Source organism: Gorilla gorilla, chromosome 16 (genome assembly GCF_029281585.2).
Source record: "Gorilla gorilla gorilla isolate KB3781 chromosome 16, NHGRI_mGorGor1-v2.1_pri, whole genome shotgun sequence".
Lineage (NCBI taxonomy): Eukaryota > Metazoa > Chordata > Mammalia > Primates > Hominidae > Gorilla > Gorilla gorilla.
Window position 1 is genome coordinate 46,469,951 of NC_073240.2, and position 25,283 is coordinate 46,495,233.

The 25,283-nt window shown below is 44.6% G+C and overlaps 1 protein-coding gene across 36 annotated transcripts in view; it reads left to right on the forward strand.

The window, feature by feature from the left end:
* SQOR (sulfide quinone oxidoreductase) overlaps positions 1 to 25,283 on the forward strand; it is a 61,383-nt gene that overhangs the window by 23,083 nt on the left and 13,017 nt on the right. For all 36 annotated transcript variants that reach the window (XM_055363617.2, XM_063698535.1, XM_055363631.2 and 33 more), the window contains 5 exons: positions 4,772 to 5,022; positions 7,815 to 7,985; positions 16,102 to 16,155; positions 19,794 to 19,988; positions 22,293 to 22,502. In XM_055363617.2, coding sequence (XP_055219592.1) covers positions 4,789 to 5,022; positions 7,815 to 7,985; positions 16,102 to 16,155; positions 19,794 to 19,988; positions 22,293 to 22,502 — 864 coding nt within the window. In that variant the 5' untranslated portion in view covers positions 4,772 to 4,788. The remainder of the gene's footprint in view (positions 1 to 4,771; positions 5,023 to 7,814; positions 7,986 to 16,101; positions 16,156 to 19,793; positions 19,989 to 22,292; positions 22,503 to 25,283) is intronic.

The following is a 25,283-nucleotide window of genomic DNA, read 5'->3' on the forward strand; positions in this document are numbered from 1 at the left end:
AAAAAAAAAAAAAGTGGCATTAAAAAATTACGATTCTGCATTATTGTCCTGGTTTGTTTCTGGTCTTTGACATTGCATCATGCTCCACCTTCTCCATAGGCAGGGTTGGATTATGGTTCTGGGTTTTCTGATTTGGAAGTTTAGGTGATGTTACATTGTTAGAATTAGAAAGTAATTGAGATTTTTTGGCATTTTGAAACTTGGACATTTCTTATAACACATTCTTTTGTGTTTTTGAAGTTGTTTCTTATAGTTGGAAAGTGAAATTTGACTGCAAAGGCCAGGACATTCTGCTTCGTGACTATTAATGATGTCAATAAATCTGGTTCAGAGGACTTTTTATTTATAAATACTGAATCCAGGAATAGGCTATGGATAATTAATGAAATAAAGCAGAAGTAGCCTTCTTGGCTGAGTGAGGGAAATATTTGTGTAAATTTTCAAGAGAGGAACCATGAAGTATTAGACTGGAAGGGAGCTAGTGAAGTGGCTATATTGACTGGCGAGTATACCCATGGTTTATCGTGTTGCGCCAGGAAAATTTAGGACACGGACACACACAAGGAGTTTCGGAGTGGAGGTTTAATAGACAGGAGAAAAGAGAAAAAAAAAAACAACTCTCTCTATTGAGAGAGAGGGGTCTTCTGAGTGGAAAGACGTGGCCGGTGGTGGATATGTCAGATTTTATAGTCAGGTTGGTGGAGGCGGTGTCTGATTTACACAGGGCTCACAGATTGGTTTGATCAGGTATGATGTTTACATAGCGCATCAGGAAGGCTGGCCTCCCCACCCTCATCTTATTATGAAAATGAACTTTCCCCTTAGTTGGGGCCATCTTGTCTGCTCCTTACTGTACACATGGCTGACAAAGCAAAGGGAAAATGGAGCCGCCATCTTGAACATGATTGCCAGCATCTATGTCTGCAGCTCGATTTTACAGGCTGCTCTTTGTTAGACAGGAAAATGATTTGGGGCTGCTTTTCATTAAAAGGAAAACCTTACCGAGGACTTCCATACCCTCACTATCTGCCTAAGTAAATTTTTCTTAACTCTTATATCACTTGGAGGCCAAATAACCTCAGACAGGGTGGTTGGAAACCAGAAACTTAGCCAGGCCTCCTCCTAGATTGCTCCTCCTGCCCCTGCCCCATGGGGCTCTTTCTATGGGGCTTTTTCCATGGAGATAGATATAGTGTCAGGACCATGAAAAACATGATTTTTCTTTTCTGGAAAGTGAGAAGTTTTGCTGTGATTCTATCATTCTGTGGACATTTAGAAAGAAAAGCAGGATGTGATGACTGGGTACACACCATAAAATATCTTCTTCCTTCCGTATGAAACATCAATATCTTACTTGGTGATTTCTTCTTTTCAATCTAAAAAAAATCTATTTGAGTAATTTTTAAAATTTAAAATGTACAGTGTATTAAAGAAAATTTGTGAAAAGTACATACAAAGAAGAGGAAAAATAATTATAATCATTAAAACCATTGCTAATATTTAGGTATCAGTACCATGAAAAATGGTTTCCCTTTTCTGGGAAGTTGTAGAAAGTATATCTTTTTTTTTTTTCTTTTTGAGACAGAGTCTCACTCTGTTGCCCAGGCTGGAGTGCAGTGGCGCAATCTTGGCTCACTGCAACCTTCGCCTCTCGGGTTCAAGTGATTCCCCTGCCTCAGCCTCCCCAGTAGCTGGGACTACAGGTGTACACCACCATGCCCAGCTAATTTTTTTTTGTATTTTAGTAGAGACGGGGTTTCACCATGTTGGCCAGGATGGTCTCGATCTCCTGACCTTGTGATCCACCCGCCTTGGCCTCCCAAAGTGCTAGGATTATAGGCGTGAGCCACCGTGCCTGGCCTTTTTTTTTTTTTCCTGTTTAACATTATTACACAAGCATTGTTTTGTTGCTGTTGAGACATATTGTTCTAAAGATCATAGAGATAGTATGGCGTAGTGGTTTAAAGTAGAGGCTCTGACACCAAAATACCTGGGTACAAATCACAGTCCACCTATGGGCTATATAACTTTGAGAGTCACTTAACTGCTATCTGCCTTAGTTTTACCATCTGTTAAATGGGAATGATGGTGGTAGCCAACTCACAAGTTAAATGCTTATGTAAAGGACTTAGTAAATGTTAATTATCATCTAAAATTATTAATATTAATTTTATTTATTTATTTTGAGACAGGGTCTCCCTCTCTTCCCAGGCTGGAGTACAGTGGTGAAATCACAGATCACTGGCCTTGACCTCCCAGGCTTGAGTGATCCTTCCACTTCAGCCTCGGTAGTAGCTGGGTGCACCACCGTGCCTGGCTAATTTTTTTTTTTTTTTTTTAAATAGAGTTGGGGTTTCCTCATGTTTTCCATGCTAGTCTCAAACTCTTGGGCTCAGGTGATCCCCCTCTCTCAGCCTCCTAAAGTGCTGGGATTACAGGTGTGAGCCACCATGCCCAGCCAATATTAATGTATGTGTATAGTAGAGACTTTTACAAAATACATAAAAGCAGAAGAAATCAAAATCACTCATTATTCTAAAACCCAGAGAAAACCACTTGCCAGTGTTAAAATTTTGGCTTTGTTTTTTCTAATATATTTTCTCTTACATAGTTGAGAGAATATTGCATTTCTAATTTGTATCCTGATCATGATGTAAACATTTTTTATTTATTTTATTTTATTTTTTTTCAGAGTTTCACTCTGTCACCCAGGTTGGAGTGCAGTGGCATGATCTCAGCTCACTGCAACCTCTGCCTCCTGGGTTCAAGCAATTCTCATGGCTTAGCCTCCTTAGTAGCTGGGATTACAGGCACACACCACCACGCCTGGCTAAAAATTTTTGTATTTTTAGTAGAGACAGGGTTTCACCATGTTGGCCAGGGTGGTCTTGAACTGCTGACCTCAGGTGATCCACCTGCCTTGGCCTCCCAAAGTGCTGGGATTACCGGTGTGAACCACCACGCCTGGTCTATATATTGTTTATGAACATAATTTTAAAAGACGACAGAAATCATCTTGTGTTCCATATTTTAGTTAACCTTTCCCCAGTGTTTTGATATTTGCATTGCTCTCTGCCCCCATATTAAAGTGGTGACCTGAGCCTTCCCTGGCCCGTGTGGAACCTGCATTTTTTTTTTTTTCTGTCCCCAGGACATAATTAGCCCTAATGCACAAACCAATTAGCAGAGGGGTGACCAGATTATGAATACATTTGTGAAAAACATCTTTGTAGTGGTTTTTCTTCTTCAGTATTAGAGGTTATTTCCTTAGATTAGATTCCTAGAAATGGAAATGCAGGGTCAAAGGGTAAGTTTCCAGAAGGGTTTTATTGACTCTAGACTCCTGGAAACACTGTATGAGCCTGTCCTACTTACCGTGGGCCTCCAAATTGCCTTCCTACAGCTCTAGGTTGCTTCTTAGATCTGAAATATTGAAGAAGTTGTTGGGGCACCAAAACTCTGGAATTAAGTTAATCTTAAAAGCCCCTCAGCTCCTCTTTCCCATTCCCTATTATTTTTCCCCCTCTCCAAGGCCTTTCTTTCTTTTTATAGCTCCTCTGCCCTGCTAACTTTCTCTAATCCCCTTGTGCAGGCTTCCTCTTCTGCAGTCGGGAGGGGGGAAATGATATAATTAAGTCATTTCATTAAGAAGTTAGTAACCTTAGCAGCTAGAAGTGTTAGTCCCCAGCTGGACACTTGCATTTTAATAAAGAGTTCTTGGAGCAGTGTTGAACCCTAAGAACTGGACTTGACGGTAGGATTTGGGGCACTGTCATACCCAGGGAGGGAGATATCATGAGCCGGGGCCACTCAAGGTTTACAAGTGGATGGAGTCCTGGATGTCAGGCCAGCTTTGTGCGTGGGGTAAAGCAAAGGTCAGTCTTTGAGAAGCCTTAATTTCCTCTCTGCCAAAGCACTAACTGCTCAGAGTAGAAACAGGTTTTCTTAAAGGTAAAGTGAGTCTCTCGGAGGAACTATTAAGGAGAAATTGTTTACTGAATTGGATGTGATAAAAGACTAGTCAGCAGCATGTGCAGATTCCTTCCATAAAATATAACTTTATGATACCAGGCAGGGCTCCTTTTATGGCTTTCTAAAATCATGTGGTTGAAATTGCTAGAGGTGTGGAGGGCCTTCACTTGTGTGTCTGTAGCCAGTGATTTGATTACATTATATTTCCCTGGGCAAGCAGAGCCAGGAGGCCTCTGGATGGGGGCTGAGGCCTTGATTGCCCTGGTGGGTACTCTGAGTTGTAGAAGGTGGGTTTCTTGCTAGACCGTTTCTGTTTCAACAAGGTCTCAGGTGCCTTTTACTGCAAGGGATGTTGTAGGTCTCTAATTGTGAACTCGTATATCAGTTTTAATGGACTGAAAATCCACAGAAAGCACTGGGGAGTGTGCCTCTGTGGAGAATGGGCCAACAGCTGGATACAACCAGATGGTGCCCTAGATCTTACGGATGGACAAGGATGGGTACAGACAGGTTATTAGGAAGGACTTAAAGAGTTGGGGAACCTGGTTCAAACAAAGTCCTCCATAGCCTGAACGTAGGAGGAAGGGGAGAAATGGTAAGTGTAGTCAATTGATAGCTACCAATTGCGTGCTCCCAGGAGACCTTGGGACCATAGCCAGTGGGGAAAGTGGTCTTGAGAGATGATGGGGACCAGCTGGAGCGGGCCAGATGCCGGCCTCCCTTCCTCCTGGAAAGAAAACGCTTCAGTCCCATGATGGTTTCTACCTTGGCACTCACAGCCCTGTCTCTTCCCTTCCAGCCTGATCCTGCCTGAAGATGGTGCCACTGGTGGCTGTGGTATCAGGGCCCCGAGCCCAGCTCTTTGCCTGCCTGCTCAGGCTGGGCACTCAGCAGGTCGGCCCCCTTCAGCTGCACACCGGGGCCAGCCATGCGGCCAGGAACCATTATGAGGTGCTGGTGCTGGGTGGGGGCAGTGGCGGAATCACCATGGCTGCCCGCATGAAGAGGAAAGTGGGTGCAGAGAATGTGGCCATTGTTGAGCCCAGTGAGGTAAGCCTCCCCTTTTGAGGGCCTGGATGTGTGTGTACGTGTGTGTGTGTGTGAGTGTGTGTGTGTGTTCTGGGGTTGGGTATGACTATCAAGCAATGGGTGTTCATATGTCCAGGTTAGGGCTTCTCCTGGGCACAGAAAGCAGCCTATCCAGAAGGACTGGGAGGAAGTGGAGGGAAAGAGAGAGGGAGGACAGATCTCTTGGCTTTTAGTGTTCTCCTCTGTACTAGTTTCTTAGGGCTGCCATAACAAATTACTACAAATTGTGTGGCTTAAAACAACAGACATTTATTCCCTCACAGTTCTGGAGGCTAGAAGCCCGAAACCAAGCTATGGGCAAGGCCATGCTCCCTCTGCAGCCTGGGTGAGAGGGATGGGCAGGCGGCTTTGTCTCATGCCTCTCTCCCAGCTTCTGGTGGTTACCCTGAAATCCTTGCCACTCCCTGGCTTGCAGCTGTGCCATTCCCTTCTCTGCCTCCATCTTCACAGAATGTTCTCTGTGTGTCTCTGTGTTCCTGTGTCTTCACATGACCCTTTTGTAAAGCCACCATTCACTGGATTTATGGCACACTCTATTCAAGAATGACCTCATCTTAATTTGATTACATTTGCAAAGACCCTATTTCCAAATAAGGTTACATTCCCAGATACTGGGGTTAGAACGTCAACATCCTTCTTTGAGAGAGATACAATTCAACCCATTACGCTCTCCCAGTGCCAACCTCCTGCCCAGAGGAAAATCAATGGCCACTGCACTTGCCTATCTGTTCCTGTCTGGAGAAGGGATGATGAGGAGTTGGGGAGCAGGAAGGCCTCTGGAAAGCTGTCAGTGGGCTTAGAAATTTAAATGCAAGGGCAGATTATAAGGGAGAAAAGGTAGCTGACGCTAGGAGGGAAGACTGAGTAAGGCGCTGTCTCACAAAAAACATGTTAAGATTGTCCAAAAGCTTCAGAAAAATATTCAAGATTTTTGGTGGTTTGCCTAATGTTTCCTGTGGAACTAGGCATGTACTGGTTGGGAGCTGTATCCTTGGGAGGAAAAAGCAAAATGGATCAGGTGCCTGTTTCAGGGGGAGGACAGGACAAGGAAGACATACTCCTTTTCAAGATTTGTCCACAGTAGGGAATGATGTTAACCAGGGCCATGATTTGAGAGGAAACTAGGGGGCAGTCTCTATCATTTTCGTTTTTAAAGTGACGTCTGTTCAATTCAGGAACCTCACTTTAAATGACAGTGGTCTGAGAGCTGTGTCAGGTGGCTACTGTTTCTAGTATATGTTGTATTTTAGCTAATGCATGGACGGGTCTCCCAGTCGGGCTTCTCTTTGTAAGGAGACTGGCTCTTCTGGGACCTGGGCACAATTCAGGCGGCCAGAATCAAGTTTGTCCTGCCCCGTGAGGAAGTACAGGACAGGAATTTCTGGAAGGAGCTGCCAGAGCCCCAGGCTTGGTACTTTCCCTGCTGAGTCTGGTTTAGTGATAGCTGGAGCTGATGTTCATAGCCTAAAAATAAAATCTGAGCTTGTATTTTTGCTCCTCTTACTGTTCAAGATAGACTGGCCATTGATGAGCTCTCATAAATGGAGACCTCTGTCTTCCTCCCTCTTGGATCACATTATTGGTTGTAGGGAGATTGCAAAGTCATTCCTGGTGTCCTCTTCACCTCTCTGTGGGTTTTGGCAGTGCTGGCCAGCTACTTTGAGGCATTTTGGCAATATTGAGAGCTCTTGGTCCCCAGTCTACTCTAAGTGGACTGGAATTCTTAGAGGCCATTAAACAAATCTGCCCTTTGCCCCTACGTCCAGAACTTTCACAACTAACTTAGATCAAGAATGGACTGTTGCCGGGCACAGTGGCTCAGGGCTGTAATCCCAGCACTTTGAGAGGCTGAGGAAGGCAAATCACCTGAGGTCAGGAGTTCAAGACCAACCTAGGCAACATGGTGAAATGCCATCTCTACTAAAAATGCAAAAATTAGCCAGGCATGGTGGCACATGCCTGTAGTCCCAGCTACTCAGGAGGCTGGGGCAGAAGAATCACCTGAACCTGGGAGGTGGAGGTTGCAGTGAGCCGAGATCGTGCCACTGCACTCCAGCCTGGGTGATTGGGGTGATTGGGCGAGACTCTGTCTAAAAAAAAAAAAAAAAAAAAAGGACCATCTGAAGCAAGAAAACTCCAGAAGATAGTGAAAGTTTGGGTATGCATTGCATTGTGGAGTAGGATCTGGTACTTATTGTCTTTGGTGTAAAATCTCTGAGTCTCTGAGAAAGTAGAAGAAGGGCTGTTGAGGAAACACAGCCCTCACTGGGCTTGGGAAACACAGTTGGAAGTTAATGAAGTTTAGAGGACCCCTGGAAGGGGCTGTAAACTTTCCAGACTTACCACTGTCTCCACATGCTCCTGAGGAACCATATCTAGGCTGCTGGGCTTAATTTTTAAAATATTTGTTCACATGAAGTGTCCATAATATGTGTGTAGATATGCACATGCATATAACATGTACATATTAAACACCAAATCAACTTTCAGCAATACATAATGCAGTGGTCACTAAAGATAGTTTATAGCTTTTCTGATGATCTTGGAAGAATTCTTGTGTGGAGTGACTGTCCTTCAGAGCTTACCATAATAGGAGACGCCTAATAGACGGAGCTAACTTTGTGGAGACTTTTCCATACAATGCTCTAAAGGTCAGGAGGGAGTGATTGAAAGAATCTAGCCCATACTGTTAGCTATGACCCCTTTTGATCAGTGTCAAATTGCAATAAATCTTCAAATACTTTGTTTCTCAGAGACATTTCTACCAGCCAATCTGGACACTGGTGGGTGCTGGTGCCAAACAATTGTCCTCATCTGGTCGTCCCACGGCAAGTGTGATTCCATCTGGTGTAGAATGGATCAAAGCTAGAGTGACTGAGTTGAACCCAGACAAGAACTGCATTCACACAGACGACGACGAGAAGGTAACCACTGGGGCCTTTGGATTTTTTGTTAATCTGACAGCTTGTATTAATATGCAGCCATCTTAAACTGGATAGCCTTGTGTTGAAAGAGCGGTATACATGCACGTGTGTGTATGAACGTATGTGTGTTGAATACTGCACAAGATGGCAGGGTATGTGGTAAGTGGAGGATAGATGGAAGGACAGAGTGATATTGAGTTAATAAACAACTAAGATAAGTATTTGTTGAACACCCACTGTGCACCCTATTGCTTAGTAGACTATCTTGCACCTGAATGTTTATCAAACCATTTGTTTATACGTTGCTACATGTTAAAATAGCAAGCACCTTCCTCCTTCTCTTTTTCTGAAGCAATCAGATTTTCTACCGGTCGCCTAGCCTCCCAGAACAATAGGATGCTGGAAAATATCCATCCAGCCACCCTGGGGGGTGCTCTGCCAGAACTGTAGGGGAATCCTGTGACTCTGAGGTTCATGCCAGCGCTAAGGAGAATTGTTGCTGGAGCTTGAGGCTCACAACTGCTTAGCACCTTTTAGAAGTCTCCCACCCTCACCACTCAGGGGTCAAAGCTTTTCAGCAGTGGCCGTCCCATGTGTGACTGAGGTGATAAGAGCAGGATGGTGGAAGGCCTGCTCAGAAGCCATCTGCAGCTTTCTTTTCCCCCACCTGCTGCTGAGCCCAGGGCAGGGGCAGGCAGTGCAGCCACCGTGCTCTGACCTGTTCCAGGCTCCTGTGGTTTTTGGGCTCCCAGGGTGTTATTGGTCTTAATCCTCTGCCCCTTCCCCCTTCAACTGGGGACTCTGGCATTTTCACGGAATTGTAGAATCAGAGTTGGGTGAGGATCCTAAAACGTTTTCAAGTCCAACCCTTCCTCCGACAGAGATTCATCTGCTGAGGCATTATTTTTTTTGAGACAGAGTCTCACTTTGTCGCCCAGGCTGGAGTGCAGTGGCACAATCTTGGCTCACTGCAATCTCCACCTCCTGGGTTCAAGCGATTCTCCCACCTCAGCCTCCCCAGTAGCTGGGACTACAGGTGCGCATCACCATGCCTGGATAATTTTTGTATTTTTTGGTAGTGACGGGGTTTTACCATGTTGGCCAGGCTGGCTCGAACTCTTGACCTCAAGTGATCCACCTGCCTCAGCCTCCCAAAGTGTTGGGATTATAGGGGTGAGCCATTGTGCCCGGCCTGCTGAGGCATTGTTAAGCTTTTTTGGGGTCATGGATCTTTCTGGGTACCAGATGAAAGCCCTCTCTAGAAAAATGCACCTATGTATCAGATTTTGCATTTGCTTTTAGGGAGTTCAGAGATTTTCTGTAGCTTTTCCCTGGACCCTGATCAAGAGTACCTGCTTTGGCTGAGCATGGTGGTTCACACCTGTAATCCCAACACCTTGGGAGGCTGAGGTAGGAAGATCACTTGAGCCCATGAGGTCAAGGCCAGCCTGGGCAACATAGTAAGACCCTGTCTCTACAAAAAAAATTAAGACATTAGCTAGGTGTGGTGGTGTGTGCTGTGGTTCCAGCTACTTGGGAGGCTAAGGTGGGAGGATCACTTGAGCCCAGGAGTTCAAGGCTGTGGTGAGCTGTGATTGCGCCACTGCACTCCGTCTTGGGTGACAGAGCTGTCTCCAAAAAATAAAAAAATAAAAAAAACACAAAAAGAAAAAAAGAGTATCTGCTGTATAGCATTTATGATCCTTGGCTTTCTGGCCTCCATTCATTCATTCTACAAATATTTATTAAGCATCTAGTATAAGCCAGGTGCAGTTTTAGGCATTAAGGATATGTGAGTGAACAAAAACAGACACAAATTCTTATTGAACTGGATATTATATTCTAGTCAGGGAGAACATACAATCAACATAGACATGATAAGTAAACTATATAGTATGTCAGAATATGATGGTTATTCATGAAAAAAAAATAGAGCTGATTTGGAGCTAATTGATGTTGGGGCACATGGAGGTGGGGGATTGAATTTAAAATAGGTTGATATTTACATAGTCCATGGCCAAGGAGTTCTCTGATAAGTTAACTCTTCATTTTTTTAGACACGTGGGTTATATGAAAGTTCTGTCTTCACTGAGCCAGAATCCACCTTCCTGTAACTTTTTTTGTATTCTTTCTTGGACACCCAGGATGTTATTGTTTTTAATACACTTAATACCTTTCTTAATACTTTTATTCCTTGTTTTGTCCTGTTGTGTATGAGAGAAGAATGTCTTCTCTCTTTTCTGTGGAGAAACCCTTCAGCTATTTGAAGATGGCTCTTATGTTTTATGTAAATTTTCTCTAGGTAGATGTGTCCCCCCCATCCTCATGTCCCTCAATTCTTCCTCACATTTCGTGGTTTCCAGTCCTCCCAGCCCCCTCTTTATTCTGCTTTAAACACCATCTGGCTTGTTAGTGCCCCATGAAAGAGGTGCCTGGAAAGAAGGCAACTTTACAGAACAGCCCAGAATAGCGTGAAGCCATTCTCTCCCATGATCTCATGCTGCATAAGTTAGCATTTGCCTTTTTCGTGACAGTTACCACGGTGCTGATTCATGCTGGGCTTGAGGTTGGTGCAAATTGCTGGGCCCTTTTCACATGACCCACGATCAAGTCAGGCTTCCCCCATCCTGAAAAAGTATAGTTGTTATTGATTTTACCTAAAGGCAGAAATGAATATATATAAGCAAATACCTATATGCATATATATTTATTTTAATTAAAATTTTTATATATGGCTTTTGCCCTGTTAATAGTTCAGAACTTTCTTATTTTTCTCAATGTCTGCAGGAGACCGGACTGAATTACACTCAAGATTGTTCTCAATCACAAGGTTGAGCTTGGTGGCTCTTTTACCTTGCCAGTCTCCTGAACACAGGGCCAGGAGACCTCTCTCATATCACACACAGCATCTCTTTGGTACAGCAGGGCCTGCCTCATTGTTTGGACCCCTTCAAGCTGCAGGAAGAGCTTTAGAGCCTTCTGTGGTTGGGTTCATGCTCATCTCAAGGACCATATACTTTACTCATCTCTTGGGAATGACAGGCACTACTAGGTGTTCTCACTGCTGAGTCCTACCTGTTACTCCTAAGGCTAGACACTTAGGAAAGCTGTAGTGTCTTGTTTTAGGGCAGAGAAGTTGGTGCAATGTAGTGGGACTTTCTTCCAAGATTTTATGAAGCAAAATGACTTCATAGCCAGATATCAGAAATACACGTGACATCTCATGTGAGAAATCATCCTGCTGGTTTGAATTCATCCTCCCAACACATCTGGGTCTTTTGGATTTATGACTCTGTCACTCCATTAGCAATTTTTCCTATCTGTTATTCACAGGTGGTTTCATATAAGTTCAAGGTTTTAATTCTGTAACATGTCACTAGAGAGCTTTTTTAGATTGCACAAAATTAGTCAACATTCTTTAGCAAATATTATTCAAGTGACCAAATCATTCCATTCTGTCTTTTTTTTTTTTTTTTTTTGGAGACAGAGTCTCACTCTGTTGTCTAGGCTGGAGTGCAGTGGTGTGATCTTGGCTCACTGCAACCTCTGCCTCCCAGGTTCAAGTGATTCTCCTGCCTCAGCCTCCCGAGTAGCTGGGATTACAGGCATGTGCCACCACGCCCAGCTGATTTTTGTGTTTTTAGTAGAGACGGGGTTTTGCCATGTTGGCCAGGCTGGTCTCGAACTCCTGACCTCAGATGATCTGCCCACCTCGGCCTCCCAAAGTGTTGGGATTACAGGCGTGAGCCACCGTGCCCAGCCCATTCCATTCTTAGTTTACACTTTCCCACCTTATTGGTGAAAGACTGAGCTGAAGGCACTGTTGAAACCCAGACTCAGTGTGTCTCTGATTCTTCCCTGATCCAGGGGTATGTTTGTCTGAAACACATCTCAAGGCCCTGTGTAGACTGGTCCTTGCTCCTTCTCCAGGCTTAACCTGGTTCTATTCTCCCCTTGTTCCTGCTCCTGCCATACTGGCCTCCTATTTCCTCAAATGCCTCAGCCTTTTTCTTACCCCAGGACACTTGCACATGCTGCTTCCACCTCTATCCCTAGCTGACTGCTACTCATCTTTAGCTTCCATATGACTCCTTCAGGCAAGCCTTCCTTGACTTCCCAGACTAGGTCAGGTTATCCCTTGATGTGCTATCACAGCATTCTGTGATTTAGTAATTATTTGTGTCATTATCTGGTAATGCCTGTCTCACTCACTAGATGGAGTTCCTGAAGGGCAGGAAGTGTATCTTTCTTGTCCATTGTTTTATGCCCAGGACCTAGCACAATATCTGGCACATAGAAGGTGCTCAGTAAATATTTGTGAGCAAATTGTGTCTGTTTCTTCATTTGTAAAATAATAATAATAATAGTACCTAGATACCTTATGAAGTTGTTGTGAGTGTTAAATGAATGAAACCATATGAAGCACTTAGAACAGCACCTTGCACAGAGTAAATGCTCAATAAATGTTGCTGTTATTTTTAAAAGGATACATAAAAAGGAAAAGGATATATTTATTGAGTATCTACTATATGCCAGCAGTTCTTGATTGCTGATTGAAAGCAGCAGGCTTATCATCTGTGAACCTATGTTGGTGCTCGTTTTCCTCTCCCCTCCCCTCCCCTCCCCTCCTCTCCTCTCCCCTCCCCTTCTCTTCCCTCCCCTCCCCTTCTCTCCCCTCCCCTCCTCTCCTCTCCTCTCCCCTCCCCTCCCCTCCTCTCTCCTCTCCCCTCCCCTCTCCTCTCCTTTCTCCCATCCCCTCCCCTCTCCTCTCCTTTCTCCCATCCCCTCCCCTCTCCTCTCATTTCTCCCATCCCCTCCCCTCTCTTTCTTCCTTCTCCTTCCCCCTCCCTGCTTCCCTCCCTCCCTCCCTCCCTTCCTTCCTCCTTCCTTCCTTTCTTCCTTCCTTCCTCTCTCCCTCCCTTCCTTCCTTCCTCCCTTCCTCTCTTTGTCTCCTTCCTCCCTCCCCTCCCCTCCCCTCCCCTCCTCTCCCCTCCCCTTCTCTTCCCTCCCCTCCCCTTCCCTCCTCTCTCCTCCTCTCCCCTCCCCTCTCCTCTCCTTTCTCCCATCCCCTCCCCTCTCCTCTCCTTTCTCCCATCCCCTCCCCTCTCCTCTCCTTTCTCCCATCCCCTCCCCTCTCCTCTCCTTTCTCCCCTCTCCTCCCCTCTCTTTCTTCCTTCTCCTTCCCCCTCCCTGCTTCCCTCCCTCCCTCCCTCCCTTCCTTCCTCCTTCCTTCCTTTCTTCCTTCCTTCCTCTCTCCCTCCCTTCCTTCCTTCCTCCCTTCCTCTCTTTGTCTCCTTCCTCCCTCCCCTCCCCTCCCCTCCCCTCCCCTCCCCTCCCCTCCCCTCCCCTCCTCTCCCTTCAGCCTTGCTCTGTTGCCCAGGCTGGAGTGCAGTGGTGAGATCACAGCTCACTGCTCCTTGAACTCTTGGGCTCAAGAGTTCTGAGCCAATCTGCCTTAGCCTCCTGAGTAGCTGGGACTACAGGCACACACTACCATGCCCAGCTAATCTTTTAAAAAATTACCATGAAATGTCTATTTAGTAGTTGAGTCTAGACTTTTGCAAAGGATTAATAGCCTATTTACTAAGGTGTTCGTGTCAGAATTTACCTCTTCTGACCCCTGTGTAATATGAGAATACTTGCAGATATTCAGCCTTCTGGCAAGGTCTACACTGTTGTGCGTAACTGCTCAAAAGTCTTGTCTATAAGCTTTTGCTGTTCCTGGGGGTTTAGGTCATCTGACCTGAAAACTTGAACTCATTCAAAAGGCTTGAGGTTTTCTTCTTGCTCTCTTGCTATGGAGGGTTTATTCTCTCTTAATGATTTTTTCCCCATAATCTTAAGCTGGCATGTTTTTAGTCCTTAGACATAATGAATATTATGCTCTAATAAAATAGAGCGTAATCAATATTATTTGCATTATGCTTGGTGGTGGCCTGCACAAACCAAAAGCTCCTCTTGTTTCCAGTGGTCATATGTTTCACCTATAGATCATCACTACCAGACCCCATGCTAGCTCTTACCTAATATGCCCGGATTGCTCAACATGGTTTGGCCGGCCATTTAACGGGCCCGGTGCCCTTTCCTACAGAAGATGGAATTTCAATACATCATCTTTCCTTATTTCTTTCTTTCTTTTTTTCTTTTTTTTTTTTTTTTTTGAGATAGAGCCTCTCACTGTCACCCATGCTGGAGTGCAATGGTGCGATCTTGGCTCACTGCAACCTCCACCTCCTGGATTCAAGCAATTCTTCTGCCTCAGCCTCCCAAGTAGCTGGGACTACAGGCGCCTGCCACCATGCCCAGCTAATTTTTTGTATTTTTAGTAGAGACAGGGTTTCACTATGTGGGCCAGGCTGGTCTCGAACTCCTGACCTTGTGATCCACCCGCCTCAGCCTCCCAAAGTGCTGGGATTACAGGCATGAGCCACTGCACCTGGCCAAGACATCATCTTTCTATGGATAGGCAAAACATACAGATGAAAATGCTTATATTATCTACCCACTTAGAGAACTTGTATTTTTCACAAGCAACTGAAATCATTCATCTATCCATTCACCCACCAAACATTACAGAGTTCCTCACTTTAATTTAGTGACTATGCTAGATTCTAGGAATGTAAGGAATAAGACATAACTTTTATCTTCTAGGAGTGGTCAGTGTGCTGGGGAGAACAAGTGCTAGGAAGCCTCATGCACACTATGCTGGGGAGCTCCTGGGAGGGGCCAGTGGTGAGGGTGATCGTGTCATAATGGGAAAGCCTGCTGCGGAGGTGGCTTTGGGGCTGAAGCTCCCGGATGCCAGGGCAGGGCCTCTTCTGCACGTTACTTCCCTTGGCTCCTCAGCCAGAACCAAGCACTCTCAGGTCTTGGAGTCCTCTCTCTCCAACTGCGACTCGCTCGGGTTGCTTGCTCTGCTCCGCCATTTAGTACAGGATCATGGTAATCACCACCTGTTTCTTCTTTCTGGGCTCCTGAGTCTCACTGCAATCATTCTCCAACTCCAGTTTTCTAGGCAAGTTCTTGTACTTTACGGCCACTTTGTTTACACTTTTTGGCCTAAACTTGTCTTCCTCTTTGTCCTAAACCCACATTTCCATCATGCTACTTATGGATACAATACCCATATTTGAAGAAGGGACTTTTTTCATCCCATACAGGTCATTAAATAAGATCAGGTGCACTATGTCATAGTCTTTCAATGACCTTGAGATTGCTCAAAACAGCAATCTCCCAATTACGATATTGGTCCAATCCACATGACAGGTCAGACTTGCTTGGGACTCACATATTACCCAATAGATTTTAGTTTTTTATTTTTAATATACAATATACTAATATATATTATATATATACATATTTATTTATTTATTTTTGAGACAGGGTCTCACTCTGTCACCAAGGCTGGAGTGCAGTGGTGTGATCTCTGCTCACTGCAACCTCCACCTCCCAGGCTCAAGCGATTCTCCCACTTCAGCCCCGCTGGGGACTACAGGTGCATGCCACCGCACCTAGGTAATTTTTGTATTTTTTGCAGAGACAGGGTTTTGCCATGTTGCCCAGGCTGGTCTCCAACTCCTGAGCTCAAGTGATCCACCTGCCTCGGCCTCCCAAGGTGCTGGGACGACAGGTGTGAGCCACTGTGCCTGGCCTACCCCATAGATTTTAGACAGTGGATTGTCTTTTAAGATTAGGAAGCCCTTCTCTTACCTCTCAATATGAAAAAGTGTTAATACAAGCACTGTACAGATAATTGTGGCCTCTCACTGTGTAAACACATAGCTGTGTCAAGCTTTCTGGGGCTAGGCAGCTTACAAAATATTTGTGAAGCAGTGAGGTGTGAGGCATAGACGGCAGAGGGCATGATGGGAGTGGACATGCATCCCTCCCTGCCAGTCTGCCCACCTCCCCCAGCCCCAAGACATTCAGATTAAAAAATGGGAACCTGGGCAGGACTCCCAACCTTGTTCTGCTTCGATTTTCTCATCTGTTCTATGGGCTAATAATATTTCCCTGCCTCCCTTAGACCACATGGAACCACATCTGGGGCCTGAGTCAGTCCTTGAGTTGCTGCTTCTTGAGTTCTGGTCTAAAATAATGTCTTTTTGTGTTGCAGATCTCCTACCGATATCTTATTATTGCTCTCGGAATCCAGCTGGACTATGAGAAGGTACTGTGTGAAACTGTTTCTGTGTTATGCTGGCTTATCTATGCCAAGAGCAAATGCTGCATTTAGTTGCTTTATTATATTCATTTTGACAAGAAAGGGGTTCTAAGAAAATCTCTTCTGGTTTTATTTCTTGGCAGTCCTTTTACAGTTTTTAAGGAAGTCTTCTCTAAGATTCTGTCAATAATAACCATATGTTCTAGCTTTAAGCTTTAATTAGAGTTCAGCATGCTCATGCCTTAATGATTAATTCTTGCAAAACAGCAGTTTTCTTTCCACATTTGTAAGAAACATGTCTTTCTATGTGGGACTGAGTTGGCTGTATTGAAGATTACATTCCGCTTTGGAAGTAGGGTTTAGATTATAAATTTTAAAGCAGACTTTAAGGGGTGGAACACCAGCAGTTAGCTCATCTGTTGCTGGAGGGACATCTGGGTTTTGTTGTGTCGATGCTGGGTTTTTAGTGTGAAGTAACCGATGCAATGGAAATGCCACCCAGAAGTTCCTCAGATCCCCCTTTTCAGTGAGCTAGGGAGCCAGATGCAATTTGAAAGTTGTGAGATTCAACTTTATTTTTCTAAAACATAGCAGAGTAAATCGGTAAATATTATCATTTCCAGAAGGTTGTTGGGGACTACAGATAAATAGTTGGAGTACAGGAAACATCTGTGCTAACCGGGTAACAAGCTTCAGGAATGTGACCTGGGCAAGGGCCTCAACAGAGTTGGCGCAGTAAGAATCTTTGAAGTGTGTTGAATTGCGCCATGTCATGTCCAGGGGAAGGGTAGTGAAAATGTCTTGGGTTGTGTTGTGGGAAAGTTCAGAGAAGCTACAAGTTGTTGTGAATGTTGTAAGATGGTTTTGAGTCATGGTGCCATGGGTCGTGAGTCTGTTAGAATGACAGACAAGCTATGAAGTAGACGATATGGAGAAAGGTGTTTATTACAACTACTTTCAAGAGGGCCATACCTTCCAAAAAGGCCCCCACAGTGTTGACCTAGCAAAGGCAATGCATCTCCATGGTACTGTCTTCCCAAAGCCCCAGTGTCATGTGAGAAGCACTGCAGAGGCCAGTGCTCAGAGTTCATAGCAGCCTCTTGTAGCAAACCAAGTCACAGAGATATTTAAAAGTAGCCATTATTATGGAATCTCTATTACATACCAGGAACCATGCTAGGAATCAAATATTGTTTCTTTTTTATTTTGAGATGGAGTCTTGTCACCCAGGCTGGAGTGAAGTGGTGTGATCTCAGCTCACTTGCAATTTCCATTTCCCAGGTTAAAGCAATCTCCTGCCTCATCCTCCAGAGTGGCTGGGATTACAGGTGCCCACCACCATGCCCGGCTAATTTTTGTATTTTTTTTAGTAGAGACGGGGTTTCACTGTGTTGGTCAGGCTGGTCTCAAACTGCTGGCCTCAAGTGATCCACCTGCCTCAGCCTCTCAAAGTGCTGGGATTACAGGCGTGAGCCACTGCGCCCAGCCAGGAATCAAAAATTGACTCTTTACAACTACTTGTGAGGGAGGCATTTTTATCTTCACTTAATAGATGAGGAAACTGAGGCTAAGGGAATGTAATAACTTAACCATGGTCACTGTGCTACTTGGGACTCTTTGATTGCAATTTCAAGGAAACTACTCAGGTTGGTGTAAATAAAAAGTGGAGATCATTGATGAAAATACTGAGATGTTTCTAGAACACTAGGGCAAGGATGTAGCTGGGCCTCTGGCAGGGCTGGATCTCCACTTTGGGTTCTGTTGGACTCAGGCAGCCTCTCTTTGTCCATCTCTCTTAGCCTCTTTCTCAGGCCAGCTTCACAGGGTCTCCGCAGCAGGCCGTCCTGCCTGCCGGTCTACTCTGTGTGATAGGATAGTCCACAGGTCCCCAGTGCACAGCCTGTTGCTGGAAGCCAAAGGAGGAGTCACGTCTCATCTCTTTCCCTGACTCTCCCTTTCCCTCTCTCCCCTCCTCTGTAGCTCTCTCTGCTTCAGAATTCCCAGGGAAGCAACTCTGACTAGATGAGGGGTCAAAACCACCCTTTTTGACGCAGGTTTTCCTGAAAGGAGCTTGGTTACCACTTTACGGCAACTTTTCCATCAACGACAGCTTCTTAAAACTAGAGAAAACTAATGAAGGTGATAAGACATCAACTGCTTGTTTCTGCTTGTTTATCTCTTCGATAGTGAGATTTGCTTTGGGAACTAGAAGGTATGGCGGTCCTGTGCGAAGACCCCCAGGCAGGTGGGCAGAGGCCTTGGTGTCTGGTTCTTTAAGATTCTGGGCAGGGCTCCATCCATTCTAGGGGTTAATATTCCCCTGCCTCCCTCAGAGGTACATAGTGAATATCCGTTGTTAGCATTGATGTGAGACTTTGAAAACATTTAAATGCAAGGTGATTTTATAATAATAATGATATTATTATTGAGACTGCCAATGTTACTACTATCTAACTGTAACAGTGGTGAACAGTAACAAATAGTTGCTTTTAACATTGAGTGTGATAAGCAATGAACTCAGGCCACTGAGGAGATGAGAGGACTCTGTTTCCTTGAGACCTCAGGGATAAGTGTCTGGAGTGACTTTGGAGGTGGCCCAGAGAATGGGCTGGGGAGGCTCTGAAGGACCAGCCCATCTTGATGACTGTTTCTTGATGATTGAAGTTGAACCTGCTCTTGCTGAGAACTGAGGCTTAAGTCTCTTTAACTCAGTCTGTGACATCTTCATTGCACTCTATGAGCCTTCTAACATTTATAATAGGTGTCCAGTTGATCTTATTGGCAATAATCAGCTAACATTTACAGGACATTTGCCATGTGCATGTGTCCTGTACATGCATGGCCTCATTTGCTTCTGCCTACAACCCTGTGAAGCAGATACCTTATCCCCATTTCACAGATGGTGAACGTTAGGATTCTCAAACCTGAGTGTGCATGTGAATCACCTGGACGGCTTGTTAAAACACAGATTGCTGGGCCTGCTCCCAGAGTTTCTGATTCAGTAGGTCTAGGGCGGGGCCTGATAATCTGCATTTCTAGCAAGTTCCCAGGTGGTGCTTGTGCTGCTGGTCTGAGCACCACACTTGGAGACCTACTGGCTTAGAAGTATTAGGTAATTTACGCAGGGTCACAATGCTAGTAAGTGGAAGAGCCAGGACTCAAACTGGTATGTGGGATCCTAAAGTCCATGTTTTTAGGTACCTGGCTTTAGTGCCTTTACCTAGAGTTTGGTCTGGTGCAACCTGATAAAGAGTGATTTAAGTTTGCTATTCTTGATGATATAAATGGCTCTTGGTCCTGCCAGTTGTTCTTTCCAGTGAGGCAACTGGTTCTCCTAAAAGGAAGGCTGGCTGGTGTCTTGTCCTCACTCCGATGGTGGGAAAAGTTGTATTCAAATTGTATTCTCAAGGCCAGGGAGTTGGAGGGTTCCTCTGAGCTGAGCCCATTCTGCAGTCTGACAGGTGACTACAGGTGCCACAGCTCTGGTCTTAGAACCCTCACCCACCTGCCTGCTCTAGGCATGTGGGTATTGGAGGGTAATGATAGTACTGAAATATTTGAAAGGTTGTAGAAATGGCGAAGAACAAGGACTCTAAAGACATTTGCACTTCTGTTTAAAATAATTTTTGTGTACTTTGTTGCAGATTAAAGGCCTACCTGAAGGTTTCGCTCATCCCAAAATAGGGTCGAATTATTCAGTTAAGACTGTAGAGAAGACATGGAAAGCTCTGCAGGACTTCAAAGAGGGCAATGCCATCTTCACCTTCCCAAATACTCCAGTGAAGTGTGCTGGAGCCCCTCAGAAGATCATGTACTTATCAGAAGCCTACTTCAGGAAGGTATGCTTCCTTTCTGGGGACAGAGATGAGCAGGGCAGACAGTGCTAATTCACTGATTGCAAGAATTCCATTTTATCTCTATTGTAATCCCTTTTTTATCTCTGAATTTTTATTACACGTGTACAAAATTAGTTAACTGGAAGTTTATAAAATATAAAAGAGGAGAAAATCACTCATGATCCAATTGCTTTAATAAAGCTGCAGTTTTCAATTTGACATGGCTTTCCAGCTTTTTTTCTGTATACTTAAATATGGTTACAGTCATAGTGTACCTGAAAAATTTAGCTGTATTATATAATATTAAATAGTCTTTGTTACACACTTTCTAATATGTGTGTAAAAGTCTACTGGATGCCAGGTGTGGTGGCTCTCGCCTGTAATCCCAGCACTTTGGGAGGCCGAGGTGGGCGAATCACCTGAGGTTAGGAGTTCAAGACCAGCCTGACCAACATGGAGAAATCCCGTCTCTACTAAAAATACAAAAAAAATTAGCTGGGCGTGGTGGTGCATGCCTGTAATTCCAGCTACTCGGGAGGCTGAGACAGGAGAATTGCTCGAACCTGGGAGGCGGAGGTTGTGGTGAGCCAAGATTGTGCTATTGCACTCCATCCTGGGCAACAAGAGCGAAACTCCATCTTAAAAAAAAAAAAAAAGTCTACTGGAGAGATATGTTAGATACTGTTTAAATATTTCCATATAGTTAGACAATTAGTTGCAGATTGTTCATTTTTATCCATAATGCTATCCACTGCTTCCACTCAAGTTTAAGGTCATGAATATTTTCTGTCCCTTGGGTATACATTAAAAAAAATATGATAGGGAAAATGCCAAATTAAAAAGCAAAAAAAAGTTCTCATAGAACTTTAAACCTTCATGAAAAGAGATATTTGGGCAGGAGGAGACTTTCTCAGCATTCTCCAAATGCTCTCTGTGTAAGAGCAGGTGTCTGCAGCTCAAGTACACCTGGCTTAAGCTTGTGAGGGAAGTTGTTCTTGCCCTCCCTGCTCTTGCCTGGGGTGTGACATTTAGTTTACCAAAGTGCGGTTTGGCTTGAGACAGTGGCAGGATTTCTAGCAGCCCGTAGTCGTGTATGGGGACAGATGGGAAGAAGGGTGGGGAAGAACGGGCTGGGGAGTGGTTGAATGTGCTCATGGAGGCTGGGACTGATCAAGATCTTCCCCTGAGCTCTGTAAACTGCAACAACCCTGTGAGGTAGGGAATTAAAGGCAGTTCCAGTAATCATTTCTGACTCCAAGAAAGTTCATTCTGGGTCATAAAGGGTTGGCACAGCCTTTTGAGGCACTTACCCACCTGAATTCTTCAAATGGTGAGATCCAGGTGAGCAAATCCCGAAAGGAGCCGAGCAAAGGAAAGAAGAAGAAACCAGCTGTTTCTTCCGTCCTGGAAACTTCCTTTGTGTAACTCTTTTCTCCCAAGTCTTGGATGGCCTACGAGGAAGGTTCGAGTACCATAAGATCTTAGGCATTTGGGAGAATATTGGCCTCTCTGATCTTAGGCATTTGGGAGGATATTGGCCTCTCTGAACAATATCAAGAAGGTAGGAACTCAGGGTTTTGTTGTTACTGTTTTTTAGTTTAGTTTTTTTTTTTTTTTTTGAGACAGAATTTTGCTGTGTCACCCAGGCTGGAGTGCAATGGTGCAATCTCAGCTCACTGCAAACTCCGCTTCCTGGGTTCAAGCCATTCTCCTGCCTCAGCCTCCTGAGTAGCTGGGATTACAGGCGCCTGCCACCACGCCCAGCTAATTTTTATATTTTTGGTAGAGACAGGCTTGTCTCAAACCATGTTGGCCAGGCTGGTCTGGAACTCCTGATGTCAGGTGATCTGCCTGCCTCGGCCTCCCAAAGTGCTAGGATTACAGGTGTGAGGTACTGTGCCTGGCTGGAACTCAGTTTTGCTCACTGCTGTTCCCTCAGCACCTAGGACAGTATCTGGCCAACTCTAGAACTTTGTTAAATATTTATTGAGTGAATTAATACATGAATATATGAATAAACATTCCGTTCTACTCTATTCTATCTTGACCTGCACCTAACCTTCACCTCTGGCCTTCAGCTGAACAGTGCCCACCTCAGCCCCCAACTCAAGTGTGTACTTAGTTGTATGTCATGGGCAGAACATAAGGAGGAGGCAGTGGATTGGTCTACCCATTGCTCTGCCAGGACATAATGGTGGCAAAAGCTAGCAAGGTCCCTGCTGAGGGTTTTAATTCTTGTCTGGATTAAAAAAAAAAAAGGCAGCTGCAGTCATGCTTTGGTGTTAATGGTTTTCTTATTTTTCTCAGACAGGGAAGCGATCCAAGGCCAATATCATTTTCAACACTTCTCTTGGAGCCATTTTCGGGGTTAAGAAGTATGCAGATGCCCTGCAGGAGATCATCCAGGAGCGGAACCTCACTGTTAACTACAAGAAAAACCTCATTGAAGTCCGAGCCGATAAACAAGAGGCTGTATTTGAGAACCTGGACAAACCAGGAGAGACCCAAGTGATTTCAGTGAGTGGTGAGGCTAAGCTGTCAGCCTGAAGCGTTGTCTGCTGAAACGTGCCATAGATACTTGGGGGCTCGCACCCCCCTATCTGTCATCATTGTGTGCTGGGGAAGACTGGGTGAAATGAGCATCTTAGGGAAGTGTTAGGGCAAGAAGGTAGGCCAAAATGGGTGGGGAAGAGAAAGATGTAAGAGGCTGTGTCAGTGGGAGATGAGAAGGTGTTGTTAGCTGGTGCCAAGTGGATTTTTGTCCTATTCCTTTGACTCAACTTTTCCTGGCATTGAGTCACTTGAAGTAGCCAAAAATATTCCACAACTTTGGTTACTGTGTAGAGGTAAGGGAGGGCTTCCTCGAATGCAAGATCTGGCGATTGTCTCAATTGGTGGCATGTGAGAAACAGTCCTGCTTGTGAGCAGGAAGTAACCCTGTGGGTAGTTCAACAAAACAGGGATTGGCTGGGCATGGTGGCTCACGCCTGTAATCCCAGCACTTTGGAAGGCCAAGGCAGGTGGATCACTTGAGGTCAGGAGTTCGAGACCAGGCTGGCCAACATGGTGAAACCCTGTGTCTACTAAAAATAAGAAAATTAGCTGGGCATGGTGGCGGGTGCCTGTAGTCCCAGCTACTGGGGAGGATGAGGCAGGAGAATCGCTTGAAGCCAGGAGGTTGCAGTGAGCCGAGATCATGCTATTGCACTCCAGCCTGGGCAACAGAGCGAGACTCCGTTTCAAAAAAAAAAAAAAAAAAAAGAAAGAAAAAAGAACAACAGGGATGTCTTTCACCTGTGAAAGAGGCTATCTTTAAAACTATTTCCCCTTGAAGGATCTGGCAGAGCTACCATACTTCTTGGAAAGATTTGGCCTTTGTTGTATGGGGTTGGCCTTGGTGTCTGAGTTTCTTCTTCTGTGAAGTGGGAATAGTACTTTCTGGAGGTGTTATGAGGTTAAGAACAAGTTGTAAAAGCATCTGGAGAAGCGTGCATGGAACAATGTTTGTTTACATCATTTTGGCAAAAGCTGTTGGCGATGAGAAAATGTTACAGAGTCAGATTTTATTCATTCAGAATTTTTCAAGAAATGAAGGGTTCCATAAAAAGGAATTTTGAGGTGAACCAAAGACTAGGCTTCTAAACTTCAAACTTCAAATTTTAAGCTTTTTAGCTCAGCTCTTTCTAAAATTTATTGCATACATCTTTCCTTTTTAAAATAGTGCACTAAATATCACTTGAAATGTTACTGATGATTCAGGGTCATAATTTTAAAAACTTTTATTTGGAAATAATCTCAGGCCGGGCACTGTGGCTCTTGCTTATAATTCTAGCACTTTGGGAGGCCGAGGCAGGCGGATCACCTGTGGTCAGGGGTTCGAGACCAGCCTGGTCAACATGGTGAAGCCCCAGCTCTACTAAAAATACAAAAATTAGCTGGGCGTGGTGGCACATCCCTGTAATCCCAGCTACCCGGGAGGCTGAGGCAGGAGAATCACTGGAACCCAGAAGGCGGAGGCTGCAGTGAGCCGAGATTGTATCACTGCACTCCAGCCTGGGTGACAGAGTGAGACTCCGTCTAAAAAAAAAAAAGAAAAGAAATAATCTCAAACTTAGAGAAGTTACAAAATGAAAATAGTACAAAGAAAATTGTATGTAACTTTTACCTAGATTCACTTGTAGAATTTTACCGTTTGCTTTAGCTTTATCATTTGATTTCTTCCTTCCTTCTTTCCTTCTTTCCTTTCTTTCTTTCTCTCTTTCTTCTGTCTATCTGCCTTTGTCTATCTATCCATCCATATCTAGTTTTTCCAAGAAAATTTACATATATCATGCATCAGCTCTCTTTAGCCCCAAATACTTTAGTGTTAATTTTCTAAAGTAGAAGTGTTCTCTTACATAACCACAGTACCATTATCAACTCAGGAAATTTAGCACAGATACAATTTTTTAACTTACTATTTGTATGCCAATTTAGTTGATTGGCCCAACTGTGTTTATAGCATTTTTTTCTCCAGTGCAGGACTCAGGCTACAGTCAGGTATTACATTCAATTGTGAGGTCTATTTAGCCTCCTTTAATCTGTGACGTTTCTATAGCTTTTCTTTGTCTTCTATGACATTGATATTTTGAAATAATACAGCCCTCTCCCCCACCACTTTTCTTTCAGTAGAATGTTCCTCATTTTGAGTTTGTCAATGTTTTCTTGTGATTAGTTCCAGGCTTTGATATGTATTTATTTATTTATTTATTTTTGAGATGAAGTCTTGCTGTGTTACCCAGGCTGGAGTGCAGTGGTGCAATCTCAGCTCACTGCAGCCTCTGCTTCCCAGGTTCAAGCGATTCTCTTGCCTCAGCTTCATGAGTAACTGGGACTACAGGTGTGCACCACCGTGCCCGGCTAATTTTTTTATTTTTTATTTTTAGTAGCGACGAGGTTTCACCATGTTGGCCAGGCTGGTCTCGAACTCCTGACCTCAAGCCATCCACCTGCTTGGCCTCCTGAGGTGCTGGGATTACAGGCATGAGCCATTGCACCTGGCCTCAGGCTCTGTTTGTTAGACTGGAACATTGCATAAGCATTGTGCCCTTCTAAGGTATCACATTTGCAAGCATACAGTGTTCCTCTGCCCTTCATTGGTGATGTTAATTTTGATCAGCAGTCAAGATGTGGTCCAGTTTTTCCATGGAATAATTACAATTTGTTTTCTTCCTTGCTACTAATAAGAAGTCTGTGGGAAGACACTTTAAAACCATGCAAATAGTCTACTCATTCAAGTCTCCCCACTAGAGTTAGCAT